The sequence below is a fragment of the Echinops telfairi genome, unplaced genomic scaffold (assembly GCF_000313985.2).
Source record: "Echinops telfairi isolate 266 unplaced genomic scaffold, ASM31398v2 ScPeMD7_5592;HRSCAF=6446, whole genome shotgun sequence".
In the NCBI taxonomy this organism is placed as follows: domain Eukaryota; kingdom Metazoa; phylum Chordata; class Mammalia; order Afrosoricida; family Tenrecidae; genus Echinops; species Echinops telfairi.
In genome coordinates this window covers 36,853,654-36,867,354 of record NW_022109491.1, presented here as the reverse complement: position 1 = coordinate 36,867,354, position 13,701 = coordinate 36,853,654, and the positions used below count along the sequence as shown (strand labels likewise).

Genomic DNA, 13,701 nt, shown 5'->3' with positions numbered 1-13,701 from the left:
TGGTACAAAATCAAAAGCAGCCCTGTGTTCCAAATACCTAATAAGGACAACATTCCTGAACCAGATAATCTGGCACTTCTGAGTCCCCAGAAGAGCAAAACCCAAGGGAAATAGCAGCCTGGCAGCCTTCAGGTAAGATGGATGCAATCTGCTCAGCTCCTTAATATGTGCCAATCAGGGAACTTGATCTCTTAAGTGTATAAAGCTCTAGCAAGACCAAACCCTAGTGGCAAGGTACCTGTTGTATTCTTTTTTAATGACCCAATGACAAAATATTGTCCTGCAATTACTTTTACAACTATATGCTGCATAGGGCCTGTGATACTTATTAAAAGAGCAGTTTGCAGGGCAAGGGGAAGGACTATCATCCCGCTCATCGTCGTGTGCCTTTTATCAGCAGTGAACTGGATCTGACTCTGTACAAAGGAGCCGCTGACTTCAGACCATAAGTTATGTTGCTGGTTGCCGTGGAGCCCGTTTCAACTTGTGAGGGCCCCAAGAATGCAAAGTCGAACTGCTTTTCGGGGTTTGCAAGGCTCCAACCTTCCAGAAGCAGATTCCCAGGCCTGTCTCAGGAAGGGGTGGGTGTGAGCTTTTCATGTAGCCTCACATTCATATATTTATACCACCAATAGCGTCCCCAGGTGCTATAAATATTTAAGGGTGTGGCTCCCTAAGACAGACCTGGGAGTCACATACCATCTAGAGCAGTGGTTCTCAACCTTCCTAATGCCACGGTCCTTTAATGCAGTTCCTCATGTGGTGGTGACCCCCAACCATAAAATTATTTTCATTGCTATTTCATAACTGTAATTATGTAATTGCTACTGTTATGAATCAGGCGAACACTGTGAAAGGGTCGTGACCCACAGGTTGAGAACCACTGACCTAGAGCCTCTTGGACGTCAGAGTTCGCCATTGGCGTTGGCAGTTGAAGGCACCAGCTGTTCTGAGGAAGAGAGCTGGGCTTTCTGCCCCTGTAGGAGGCAGTTCTACCCTGCCCTAGACTCAATGTGAGTACAAATTAACTTGATAGCAGTGGGGCTTCTTTGTTCTTTTTTGAGTTTTTAGGAACTCCGTTAGGAGCCCTGGTGGTACTGTGCAATAAGCATTGGACGGCTAATTGCAAGGTTGGTGATCCAAGCCCTTCAGCCACCCCAAGGGAGAAAGATGAGACTATCTGCTCGTCAACCAGCCTCAGAAACACTGCAGGGCCATTGAGTGAGCAGTGAGTAGGGACTTCATTATCTAGCTCAGAAGTCTGTGACTTGCAAAGGCTCTTTCCCGGTATAAATCTAATTCATTATCATCTGATCAGAATATTTGGTTACTTTTAAGAGTCCATAGGTTTTTCTGATGCAGTGTTGTTTTAAATCAAGATTTTATTTTAGTTTTGAATGTTTTTAAAGGGGCAAGCAGGACTTTCAGTATTGGACTATCACTATGAAAAGAAAGACTGTACAGTATCAGGAAATTTAACAAAGAGTAACTTGACATTGTATGTAAAATGTATATAAGGGGAATTTTAGTGGGTATTAGCAAAGAGTTAAAAAGTTTATTGGGTGTTTGATATTTATCTCTAGATCATTATTCATGCAGATGTATAAGTACTTAGGACATATTCAAATTACCCCGAACCTTACTTCCTACCATCTTTTTGTTGTTTCTTTTGTACATCTAATCACTAGTAAGATGTACTGCATATGATGTTGCAATGCGTAATTTGCTGACATCATTCAGAGATATTCAAAGATCAGATTTGTAGAGATACTGGTAATAAAAGGCAATAATCATGAAAGAAAAGAATTTGACTTAGGTCAGAACCAAGTTAAGATGGACCTGGTAGAATGGAGCCCCATCCGAAGTCAGGAACCCTCTATATATTGTATTTATGACACTGTGTTTTCCTTTAAGTGTCAGGAACCACACTTTGGGAGGAACAAAAATACAGAGTCTCCTTTTACAGAGGAAATGCAAGAAATATTATTAATCATGGAATAATTTGTAGAACAAAGTAAAACTAACGTAAGAAATGGCCTCTGAAATGCTAGGTAAAGCTTTGAAGGTTTTAGATGTCCACGTGACAATAGTTAGAACACTTACAGGCCAGTCAAGCGAGTGGCACAGGTGCCTCAACAGGCTTGGGAAGCCCAAGTAAAGCCAGATAGAGAATCAGTTACGCACTCATTCCTAACAGGTGAAGAATGTGTTGTATTTGTGTTTTTATTTTTTGTTACTGCTTTTATTATGGAAACTTCAAATGTACCCCAAAATAGACAAACTAAAAAACTCGTCAAATACCCTAACACCAAGCCTTAATACTTGCCGACATTGTCCAGTCTTCTTTTATCCACCATTTGTTTTTGTTAGATTGGTTTTGCTGAAATGTTGTAAAGCATATCCCAAGCTATAATATGTATGTATCCTTTGGCGGATATTCTTTAAAACATATATACATGTAACCATAATTAACACAATTGACATTGGAAAAAACTAATCATTTAATACTTAGGACCAAAATCATGTTTCTGAATTTGCCTTTAAACATCTCTTCTTAGAAGTTGTGTGAGGCCGGGTTGACTAGAGAAACAAATGCAGTGACCCTCATCTATGTGTAAGAAAGAGCTTTATACCAAGCAGTGATTACATAGCAAGAAGGCATCCCAGCCCGGTCCATCCACAGTGTGATCCTAGTCCAGAAGTCCCTCGTCAGACTCTCAGCCGCATGAAGGGACACAGCCTGCAGGAAGAGCACAGGCTGGGGGTGCACAGTCGATGGGTCCAAGGTCGCTGGAAACGTGGCTGGGCCCCGCAGCTCTCAGCGTCAGTGACAGAGTCCCAGCAAGCAGGAAGGCAAAGGGGCAGAATTAGTGAGAGGTTCCTGACGTCCTCCTTAGAGAAGGCCAAACCATCCAAGAGGCATCATCAGGCTGTGACCTCATAGGTCACCTCCCATCCTCTGCACTTTGATACCTCTTCAAGTTGACATAAATCATCTAACGACCACGGAGGTGGTTTGTTCTTGACACTTGGTAAAAATGTGTCTTTTCATCTATTACACTTCCTCTTCTCATTAACCGTTTGCTAATTTTCCACATTCTGGATCTGACTGATTCAGACAAATGACTTCATTTGTCATTTCCTATAAACTGGTATTTAGAATCACATTGTTTCACATGTAACATGTGATTGTTCCACTTTCATTGTTACGGAGGTTGATAATTGGGTTATCGGTCTAATATCTCAAGTATGGAGTTTTCCAGTGGTCTTTTACTTAGTGAATTACTAGCATCTTCTGATTGTCCGGAGGAGCCAGGGTGGTCCTGTGGGATAAGTGTTGAGCTGCTAACTACAGATTGGAGCTTCAGACCCACCAGCAGCCCTGCCAGATACAGACGAGAGTGTCTACTTCTGTGAAGACGGGCAGCCTTAGAAACCCCACAGAAGAGCTCGACGGCTCTGAGTTTTGTTTTAGGCTAAGAGTAATCATCATTTATGCTGCATACCGTTCAATTGGTAGCATATTCCTGAACATAATAACAGGCTAAACCTTCACCTTCAAAGGACCAAGTGTCAACAGAGGAGGTTTATAACCTGACTTTTTCGGTGTGCACATTATTAAAACTTAAGGGTGTTTTGCCTCATGGTAAGCTATTTACAGCCTTTTAAAGGAAGCAAGTACTGCATTTCCGCCTGAACATTTGGTTTATGATAAATGTTACATTATTCAGATTCTTTGTGGTTGCAGGACAAAACAGATCTCATGTTTTTTCTTTAGTTACTCAAAACATCCCTTGGTTTTTATTTATTTATTTTTGTATTTTACTGTCGTTAACCAAAGATTGTTTTGGGGTTTTTTTATTAATCAAAGTTTTAAGTAAGGTTGGTTAACATTTCAGAACTGGAAAGTATTTATTGTTAGAGTAAGACTTCAGAAAACTAACTGACATTAGCCAAATATTTAAAGTCTGGTTTGATTTTTTTGGGTACCGCATAATGTGCAGACTTAAACAAATGGGTAGAGATGATGCGGTACTGGGTTTCTATAGTAGGGATGCTAACAGGTGTACTGCTTTGCTAATTATTTCCAAATGGAATTTGATTCAAATGCACTACTTTCCAGATTTAAGGTTTCCAAGAAAATTAAGGTTACAAATAAATCTGGATGTAAGAGAATTTGAAAAAAAAAAAAAAAGCCTTGGGAGTCTAATTTTGAAACTTGGACCAAATTCCGTTTAAGTACTAAAATGTGGAAAGAGAATATTTTTATTAGCCGTACATTAAACCTTTAGCTGTGTTGCACATGCTAGAACATTTGAAATATAAGCAGTTTTTCTTATCTAGATTCACATAAGAAGGAAGGCATAGTCCATCTGAATTGATTTTTAGTTTACATTTTCTGGAAACTGAATAGCTTCCTACTGCCAATCCACTGTTCCTTTTCTAAAGAAAGCACTGGACATTAAGTTAATAAATAGCAACCTTAAAATGATTTTGGTCGCCTTACCTCTCTAAAATGGTTTCTTTTTTATTTGTTATAGAACAACGCAGCTTTGAAGCAGCTTGATGCAATGAAAAACATCACTTGGATCAGAAAGAACTGGCTTCTTGTCGCCGGAGTGTCTTTCGTAGCTGTTCATCTCGGCACATACTTGGTACAGAGGGCTGCAAAACACTCTGCAAAATTGCAGTCTGGGGGCAAGCAAACGAGCCCTGAAGAATGAAGTGAAATGGACACTTAGACTCGGTACTATGCCATGAAGTCCTTGCATGCTAACCAGCTTTGTAAACATGCAACTACTTAATTTTTCAAATACAGTGTTGCCTATTCAGGCTTTAATTTTTAAGGAATACATATTCTTTACTGCTAAAACCCCTGATGGGCTAATACGTTTAAAAATATCATAACCAAAAATAAAAGCTGTCTTCCCAAGCCACTGCCTGAAGTAAGATGTCTCGTTTTGAAGCTAAAAAGCCCTCAGTGTGCGAAAGTGACCCGCTGAAGAGTGAGCGAGTCAGGGCCACACTTCCAGTCTTAAAAGGAATCGTCACGTCATGCTATGGGCCTTCAGGCAGGCTGAAGCATCTGCACAACAATGTTGGAGGGCATGTGTGCACAACATCACAGTCATCAGCCCTGCTCGGTCGCCTTTCAGTCACCCACCCCGTATTAAAGATCCTGACCACTTCCATGCAGAATCTAGTGTCGTGCTTCAGTGACTGTGGTTTATTCATGACCATTCTTTGCTGCAACCTGATTGAAAATGGTCAGGCACTAGACCTGGCCCCCACCACTGTCATTGAATCAAACAAGCTGCTTTTGAGGCTCTGCACCACTTACCTCAAGTCTGAGGTGTGTGGTTGCCGGATCCCAGTCGACTTCAGCAGTACCCAGATCCTCCTGTGCTTGGTGCGCAGCATACTCACCAGTAAACCTGCCTGTATGCTCACCAGAAAGGAAGTAGATCACATCAGCGCTTTAGTTCTGAGAGCCTTCTTGCTTACCATTCCAGAAAAGGCGGAAGACAGCATCATTTTAGGGAAGAGCATAATTGTCCCTTTAAAAGGTCAGAGGGTTCTGGACTCTACTGTATTGCCTGGAATGCTCATTGAAATGCCTGAAGTTCAGCTGCTGAGGACGTCAGCCATCACAAGCTCCAGTGCCCTGAAGGTGGCACTCTTTTGTGTATCTTTATCTGGAGACGTTTCTGACACTGGAGAAGGAACTTTGGCAGTCAGTTACGGAGTGTGCCTGGAAAGGGCAGTCCTGGACCAGTTGCTTGACCTAGGAAGGCAGCTGGTTAGGGACCACGTAGGTCTTGTCATGTGCCAGAAAGTTATACACCCATCTTTGAAGCAGTTTCTCAGTAGGCACCATGTTATTGCCATAGACAGACTCGGAGTAGCTTTAATGGAACCACTGAGTAAAATGACAGGTAAAAAGCAAGCTCAGCTTTCACCCCAACAGTTGATAATTGTCATACTCTTTGAAACAGATTCTTGATGTGTGCATGAGCCTCTTGAAGAATTTTAGAAGTTGCCAACCTTGCAGCACAGGCAGGTACCATTTCTGGCAGCAAATATAGTTTGTACCATCCACTTAAAAATTAAGGGATTGTGGACATTTTCCACATATTTTCTAGCCCACAAATCTACTTAGAGTTATAATCTAAAACTGTTAATAGTCTCCAACTGTTTTACAGGTTTTTGAGTAATCTAGCATCCTCAAAATTATCTTTCCCACTTCACACACTAAAAATGGAATTTTACAAAGCTCTTAAGTCACAACACCCCAAAGTTGCTTTCCAACCACAAAGGAGCTTTGCAGAGAAAATACCTTTCCTTCACTTTCATCACATGCCCAACCAACTATTGGATAAATAGTAGATCCTCATTAGATTTGAGGGGATGGGGTACAACCGCGCCTACTCTAGCTATCCTAACACCTAACAGCTGAGCTTCGGGACAAGGGCCAGCTTTTTCTTTTCAGCGCTTAGAACAAGACTGGCCAATAGTAGATGTTCTGTAACGTCTGTTGACTAATATTTAGTCACCTAGACTGTATTGGGCAGGAAATACACAGTATGCCACAAAACCACATTAAAATCAAATATTCTCACTGCCAACAATTCCAATCCATAGTGATCCTGTAGTTAGGCTGGAATTAGACACCTGAGCAAGCTAGAAGCTGACCCAAAGGGTCTCCATTATCACTTCAGTATCTACACTGAACAACCTGTCATGAAGAAGATGGCTTACTTCTGCGTCAATCGTCGTTTTTGAGCTGTTAGACAAATTTCAGACGACTGTTGAATTTCACGGTTATAAATCACCAAAACAGTATTTATGCCAAGTGTTGAATACATACTTTCTCTGGAGTTCGCCTAACATTTTGTCCAACTGTCAACTGGCCCTCAAAGTTGACCCTCTGTCAACTGATAGAAAGCATTATCTATCTTCCCTCACTTCTGTCCAGTGAATGCCCACTCCTTTCGGCCCTGCAGGACAGGGTAGGACTGTCTTGAGCATTAAGAAGTGGAAGTAATGGCATTAGCAGCTGTAGCATCAGCCACCCTGGGTCTCGGGAGCTGCGGTAAAATAGTGGATAGAATGGTGTGTGGGGGACCAGCATTTGTGAAGACATGTGGTTGACAGCCTTTCTCACGTGATGTTTGATGTATTTGTGAAAAGTCATTATCCCCATTTTACTTTCATACGGGAATGCCTGCCTAGAAAGTTAAATGACTCGCTTAACGTCTGGTCCCTGATAAGCAACAAACCTCATGAGCCTTACTGCACATCCTTGATTTCTATCGTAAAGCGGCAGAACGATATTTAGGGTCTTTGCTCCCACCTCCCCCCTCCCCTTGAACTTCAGATCACTCTTGGAGCCTTTAGAAATAAAAAAGGATATTCACAAAAGGAAAAAGATCCTAGGTATATTATTCTCTGGGTTTTTACACAGTTCTTAGTCTTGGGAGTATTTTTGGCATCATTCATTAACCCTATTCAGCGATGAAACTGCTCAGTACTCTTCAGATTTTAAACTCACATTGTTACTTTCTCTGCTGGAATACATTGGGTTTTGTTTTTATTTTTGTTTTCTTAACATTAGCTTCCACTACACTTAAGATTTTGAAAGTACTGATCTCATCTAACATTAATTTGTGAATGTTTATTATTTGACTTGTGCATGATGCAGGACAGAGGAAAAAACAATCTCTGAAACAATAGCAGAGGGAAAGGGGATCTTTCCATACTTTGTGTGGTATAATTGATGGGATAACTTACAAATAATTGCTATGCAAAATAAAAAAGGATGTTCACTAAATACATCCCCAAAGGAATCCAACTACCCAGCACACGCTGACTTGATTGGCTTGTTTTATAGTAAAATAATAAAATAGCCTCTCTCTCCTCACCACTCTTCTAGATTAACGGTGTTCTTTTGGGGTCTCTCGAGTCCCTGAGTGGTCTTCCATAGGCCAGGACTTCAAAATACATTTGTACTCTTTCTGGAGAGAATACAAAATAGCTTCCCACATATTTTCAGTATGGAAATCAAAAAGTTGAGGATTTCTGCTTTGTGTATCATTTTAACAACAGACTACTGCACATTTACCCTTCATATTTTAAATGATATGCCTGGTGAGATTTTTATATTGAGGAATAATTCAAATTTTAAAAGGTTGCCTATTTCAACTTGGTTTATTAAACTTTGTGTGTTTTCTACACTTTAAAAACCAGGGTCACAGCCCATTGGTTCCCTAGGTTCAGTCTCTCTCAGTAGCTACGGAAGTGTAAAAGATTTGTGCTCAGCAACATTTGGCTCCAAACACTTTTTTCATCTTATTCCTAACGAAGTGACTGTCTCCAGCTTGCTCCTTTGCAGCAGAAGTGACGCGGCCTGGGAGGAGTTGAAGGTAGGCACTTAACAGAATTGCACATCTAAGTGCCAAGGCAGGCGTTTAATAATTACTTCAATGGACACATTTTTTTCCCTTTACATCATCAGTAAGCCATACTTTCTTCCCCAGATCCACATTACTTCACTCTGGTATAGAAAATGGGAGAGGCAAAGTTGCAAGTATGCGAATGTAACTGCCTACAGCATTACATTAGAGCAGGCACTTTGTACCATGTAGCTTAGGATTCATGCACAATCTATAAAGGTCATTGGCTTGTAGGAACTTTTTCTTTGAAATCAATTTGGATTTATTGATACTCTTTGATACTGATGTGTATGAATAACTCATATGGAAAATTAGTTTCCCAGTCAGTGCCCATCCGGTTCTTTGTAGTGCAGTATTCTCTACCATGGATAAAACATGCAAGTTAGTAAGATAGTGATAATTGTATGGGACTAGTCACTAATGGAGATAGATTCATGTCTGCTCAAGGATATGTCCGGGGTGAATATTGTGTCAGTGTTTGATATTCATTAGTACTAGCCTGTAGTTGCATCCTTTCCAGAGCAATTTAAAACAAATATTACATTATTTATACAACAATTTATTTAGCCTGAAATTGTTTTTCAAAATGGAAGAAATACTAGCAAATGTTGTTGACCCTGTTATTTTGAGGCTATCAGTGTGTGAATCTCAGTTTGAAGAGCTAACTATGTGAAGGAACATGGTCATCAGGCCCCATGAAAACAAACATCTGGCTAAAGTATCTTGAATAGTCCTTACCCTTCTGAGATGTATTCATCATTTAGAACCCTGACAGCACTTGTTTTCTTTTGCAATGAAAATCAGGTTCTGAGCACTCTGTTGTTTGAACGCCTGATTATATTTCTTAATGTAGGAGAATGCCTGACGATTCGTTTCTCTTTTAGCTCACGTGTCAAACAGCACTGCATGTCTTACAGTTAACTGTCAAGGACCCATTTGTTTTCTTGGGAGGTGGCTGTACTGAAACTCATTTGGCTGCATATATCAGACACAAGGTAGGATGGATGGTTCTTTACAAATTATCTGAATTCCCAGTAACTTGTACTTTATGAAATAATGAACCAAATTGTAATACCCTGAAACTTGTAATGCTTAATCCCTCAGAGGTATTTGAAAACAGTTGAGAAAAAAATACCACTTGCAAATATAAAATTCTGAAATGATTAATTTATTGCTCTCATCTTTTGTGATTAAAAAACCCCAAAACATTGTGAAATAAGTGAAGGTTTACAAAACAGATCATCAGTTTCACACTCAGTAATTCATATACATTTTGTTCTGAGTATTAAATTCCACTTTCAGTTTTTAATTGGTATCCCTTTATGACCTATATCAATTACATTAATTCAAGTGTTTGGGGAAAATCTAGGTAACTTCATTTCCTGACAAGCCTTGATAAGTTTAGTGCACTGTATTCCCATTATTTAATAGATAATCACTTACTTTATCTGAAAATAGATTTAGAAAGGCAGAACTATTTTCCAGACAATTGCTGTTGGTTCTCTGAATAAGCCGGTTTGTTATCAGTGATTTTCCAGAGCTTCCCGGTAGGGCATTGGGGGTTGGAGAGACTATATGCCCTCTGGTGTATATAGTCTCTGGTAAACTGGTAAACTTGGCAGATGAACAACGTTGTTGTTAGGTAGTTGCCACTGAGTGGGTTTTGACCTTCTTTGCAGATTACCGGAATTCTGAGTTGCCCAGCACTCAAGTGAAATGTCGCCAGTCCTGCGCCATCTTCACAATTGCTGCTGTGCTCAAGTCCACCGTATTAGAATACACATAGTAAAAAATGAACACCACCCATGCTGAGGAGATAATTCCAAACGAGAGAAAGTTATCTAGAGGCAGGAGTTGTGGGATAGAATTTTGACGAAAGGGTGTTGAAGATGTGGTGAAAATTATGCAATAGACATGCTCTTATCTGGTTCAAATTTTCTGGCCAAAAAGTAAAAAATGTTTTCTGGATATTTCTGCATAAAGCAACTGACTATCTAATAAGCATTGTTGACCATGTGTTAATGGCTTTGTTTCTCTTTAGACTCTTCACGAGCCAGGAAGCGTTCTCAAGGGTGATGGATGTTCTCAAACAGAACTTCAGCTGACTGCTGAGGCCTTTTGCAGAGCTCTAGAGTCACTTGCTGGCTCCTTAGAACATGATGGCGGTGAAATTCTCACTGACAGGAAGTATGGACACTGTTGGTCAGCTCAGTCCCATTCGCCCGCGGCTGTTAACTGGCCAGATTTGCTTTCAAGGTGTGGTTGTGGATCACTCAGTAGCCAGGAACAACTCAGCTGGTCTTGCTTAAAAAGCAGTTATCATCCTTCTATGCCACCAGCCTGCCTGCCCCAGGAAGCTGCCTACTCATCCAGCGACCTGACTTTGGACTGCTTCACTGCTAAGCTTAACGGTCTACAGGTGGCGGTGGAGACAGCTAATTTGATTTTGGACCTTGCATATGTCATTGAAGACACAAACTGATAAAAGAAGAACACGTATAGAGCTAAGATAAACCTAGCCAGGTGTCAATTAAGAAAAATGATGTGTTTGTTCTCTTGTAAAGACCTGTTCTGCACATTTGGACAGATGATTCATAAAGTTAACCATATGTTTGTTTGAGGAAAATGTCGAATTCTTGAGAGAAATGGCATAAAGTAATAAAGATAAGGACCACTTTATTGAAGATATTCTATCTTGATGTCTTCACATAATATGTTGTTTCGAATGTTTTATTGTAGCTGCTATTTTGACATTTTAAGTTAATACAGAGTTTTTAAAAATTCCTAATCCATGCTTTTGGATATACTTATGGATATTTTCTGTTTTAAAATAATTGTTATTTTTTGCTGTTATCAAGTTGGTTCCAATTTATAGCGACCCTGAGCACAACAGCAAACACTGCCCAGTCCTATACCATCCTCACAGTTGTTAACTCTGAGCTCTTCGTAGCCACTGTATCAGTCCATTGGGTTGAGAGGCTTCTACTTTTTTACTTCACCAAGATGTGTGAGGTTGGATTTTCTAGAGAAGCAAATCCAGTGATGCTTGTATATGTTTGTATGTAGAGTTATGTCGAGAAATAGCTTACATGGTTGTAGCAGTAAGTCCAGTGTGGTTCAAGTCAGACTTCTCCTGCCTTGTGAAACTGGTGAAAAAGCAGTAGGCTTATGAAGCTGGAGTGTGGCGGGGAGGCGGGTGATCAGTGAACAGATAGAGAATCTAGCTCCAGTAAATAGTGAGGGGCAAAGAGAACCCAGCTCTGCTTAGAATCTCTCTCGGGTACAAAGGCCACACTCCCAAGGACGTGACATCTGGCTGCAGCCTAATGGATAGGTTGGGCTCCACCCTACCTGTCCACAGCTCTTTAACCAAACATAATCTCCAAAGACTCGGCAAGTGCTCTCACACTAAGTCCTAGCTCCAATTTAAAAACAATTAGTTCTTACATCATAGTCCTGTTTGATAGTCACCCTCGAGAAGGGAGCACAGAAGATACAGGTGCTACAGCAAAGTATGATAAATTAGATGGTGCCCAGCTATGAGATAAAATAATATCCATCTAATTGAGATGTCAACTAAGTCCACATGGAAGAAGCACACCAACATCAGTGACCAAAGGATTGTCAATCATAATCCAAAGGAGAAGGAGGCAATATTACCAGAGACTAAATGTGAGAGTCTGGTTTGTACCGTGTTTCCCTGAAAGTGAGACAGCCCCCGAAGATAAGACCTACTTGCAGTTTTGCCTCTCGCTGAAATATGTCATCCCCCTCAAAATAAAGCCTCCCCGAAATAAGGCCCCCTGAAGCTACTGTAACTGGACTCTGGACCATAGCGGCAGGTGCCGCCACTGTGCAGCTCACTGTTGGCCACAGCGCAGACAGGAAGTGCGAGGTCTCTTAATCAGAACCCGCGCTGCCGTCTGCTGCTCACTCTGCCCTGACAGTCTGGCTGACTCACAATTAGACAGTGAGTCGCGCAGGGCAGGAGTAACAAATTCTCGATACTGTAGGATTCACAGTTTGTCTGGTTATGCTGGTTTGTGATGGCAACTACTACCGTACCATATACAGGTAATACATTTCCTTTTTTGTTGTTCAAAAATAAATGTGTACCGTATTCTTCATGGAAAAATAAGACATCCCCTGAAAATAAGACCTAGTGCATCTTTGGGAGCAAAAATTAATATGACACTGTCTTACTTTTGGGGAAACAGGGTTGAAGGCTATGGATGATGGTGGAAGCCCAAGATACATTGGTGATCTCTACACAGGAAATAAGCCTCCAGTGAGTTCCCTCTGTTCATGATAGAGGGAAGAGAAGAAACTGGTTACCAAACAGTGCATTGGAGAGATGACTGTAGATCAGAATGATAAACCTGATGTGAACAGGTAAAAGTTTGTCAGTTGATCCCCTGTCTGATGCACGTTGGGCCTGATCTGGTTTCCAACATCTTGTGTTTTGTTTTTCATATTGGGGATTATCTCAGGGTTATCACTGGGGATAGCCCTCTTGAATTTCGGTTATATGTTTTTTGGTATACGAAACCCAGGATTGATGAACCTACAGCGAGTAGAATAAGGGTTCCTGGGGGGTACACTGGGGGAGAGAGGGGAGCTGATATCAGAGAGTTCAAGAAGGAAGAGAATGTTTTGAAACTGATTGTGGTGGCAATTGTACAATACTACTTGATGTGATTGAACTATGGAATGAGAGGATACCTGTATTAGCTCCCAATAAAATGATTTTGGAAAACAGATAGATAAATAAATAAAACTATTTGTTTTGTAAAAGAAACAATACTTTCACCTGTAATTATAAAACAAAATATTTGTACACGATTAATTTTATAAAGCACAATAAAGTCAAATATTTAAAAATAAAAAATAAATTTGTACCTAACATAGTATAACTAACATGATATGTCTAACATGATACAGCTAATACATATCCAACTGAGGATGCACTGACCTCATAGTCATATTTTAAAAGTGAACAAAAATTATTTGGTGCATATATACAAATAGGAATTACTCATAACAGTTTCAGCTATCATTTCTGCAACCGGTCATGTGGTCATAGCTGGTATTTATTTTATTTTTTATTAATCATTTTCTTGGGAGCCCTTACAGATTATTATAACAATCCATAATTCAATTAGATCAAGCATAATTGTACAATTGCTGCCACCATCAGTTTCAAAACATTTTCTTTCTTCTTGAACTTTTTTATATCAGCTCCCCTTTA

The 13,701-nt window shown here is 40.3% G+C and overlaps 1 protein-coding gene across 1 annotated transcript; it reads left to right on the top strand.

Moving 5' to 3' along the window:
• The first annotated feature begins 4,937 nt into the window (after positions 1-4,937).
• On the top strand, positions 4,938-11,237 carry LOC101645997 (MKKS centrosomal shuttling protein). Its single transcript, XM_004697830.2, has 4 exons — positions 4,938-5,936; positions 8,248-8,423; positions 9,338-9,448; positions 10,495-11,237. Exons 1-4 carry the CDS (start codon positions 4,952-4,954, stop codon positions 10,933-10,935), a joined length of 1,713 nt encoding a protein of 570 aa, XP_004697887.1. The 5' UTR covers positions 4,938-4,951; the 3' UTR covers positions 10,936-11,237.
• The last annotated feature ends 2,464 nt before the right edge of the window (positions 11,238-13,701 follow it).

What these genes read in the sequence shown, in the direction of transcription:
- LOC101645997 (XM_004697830.2), top strand. Translation starts at nt 4,952, where the DNA reads ATGTCTCGTTTTGAAGCTAAAAAGCCCTCAGTGTGCGAAAGTGACCCG. An exon ending in CGGCCTGGGAGGAGTTGAAG is followed by an intron (nt 8,424 to 9,337) that starts GTAGGCACTTAA and finishes TTTCTCTTTTAG; the next exon opens with CTCACGTGTCAAACAGCACT. An exon ending in CTGCATATATCAGACACAAG is followed by an intron (nt 9,449 to 10,494) that starts GTAGGATGGATG and finishes GTTTCTCTTTAG; the next exon opens with ACTCTTCACGAGCCAGGAAG.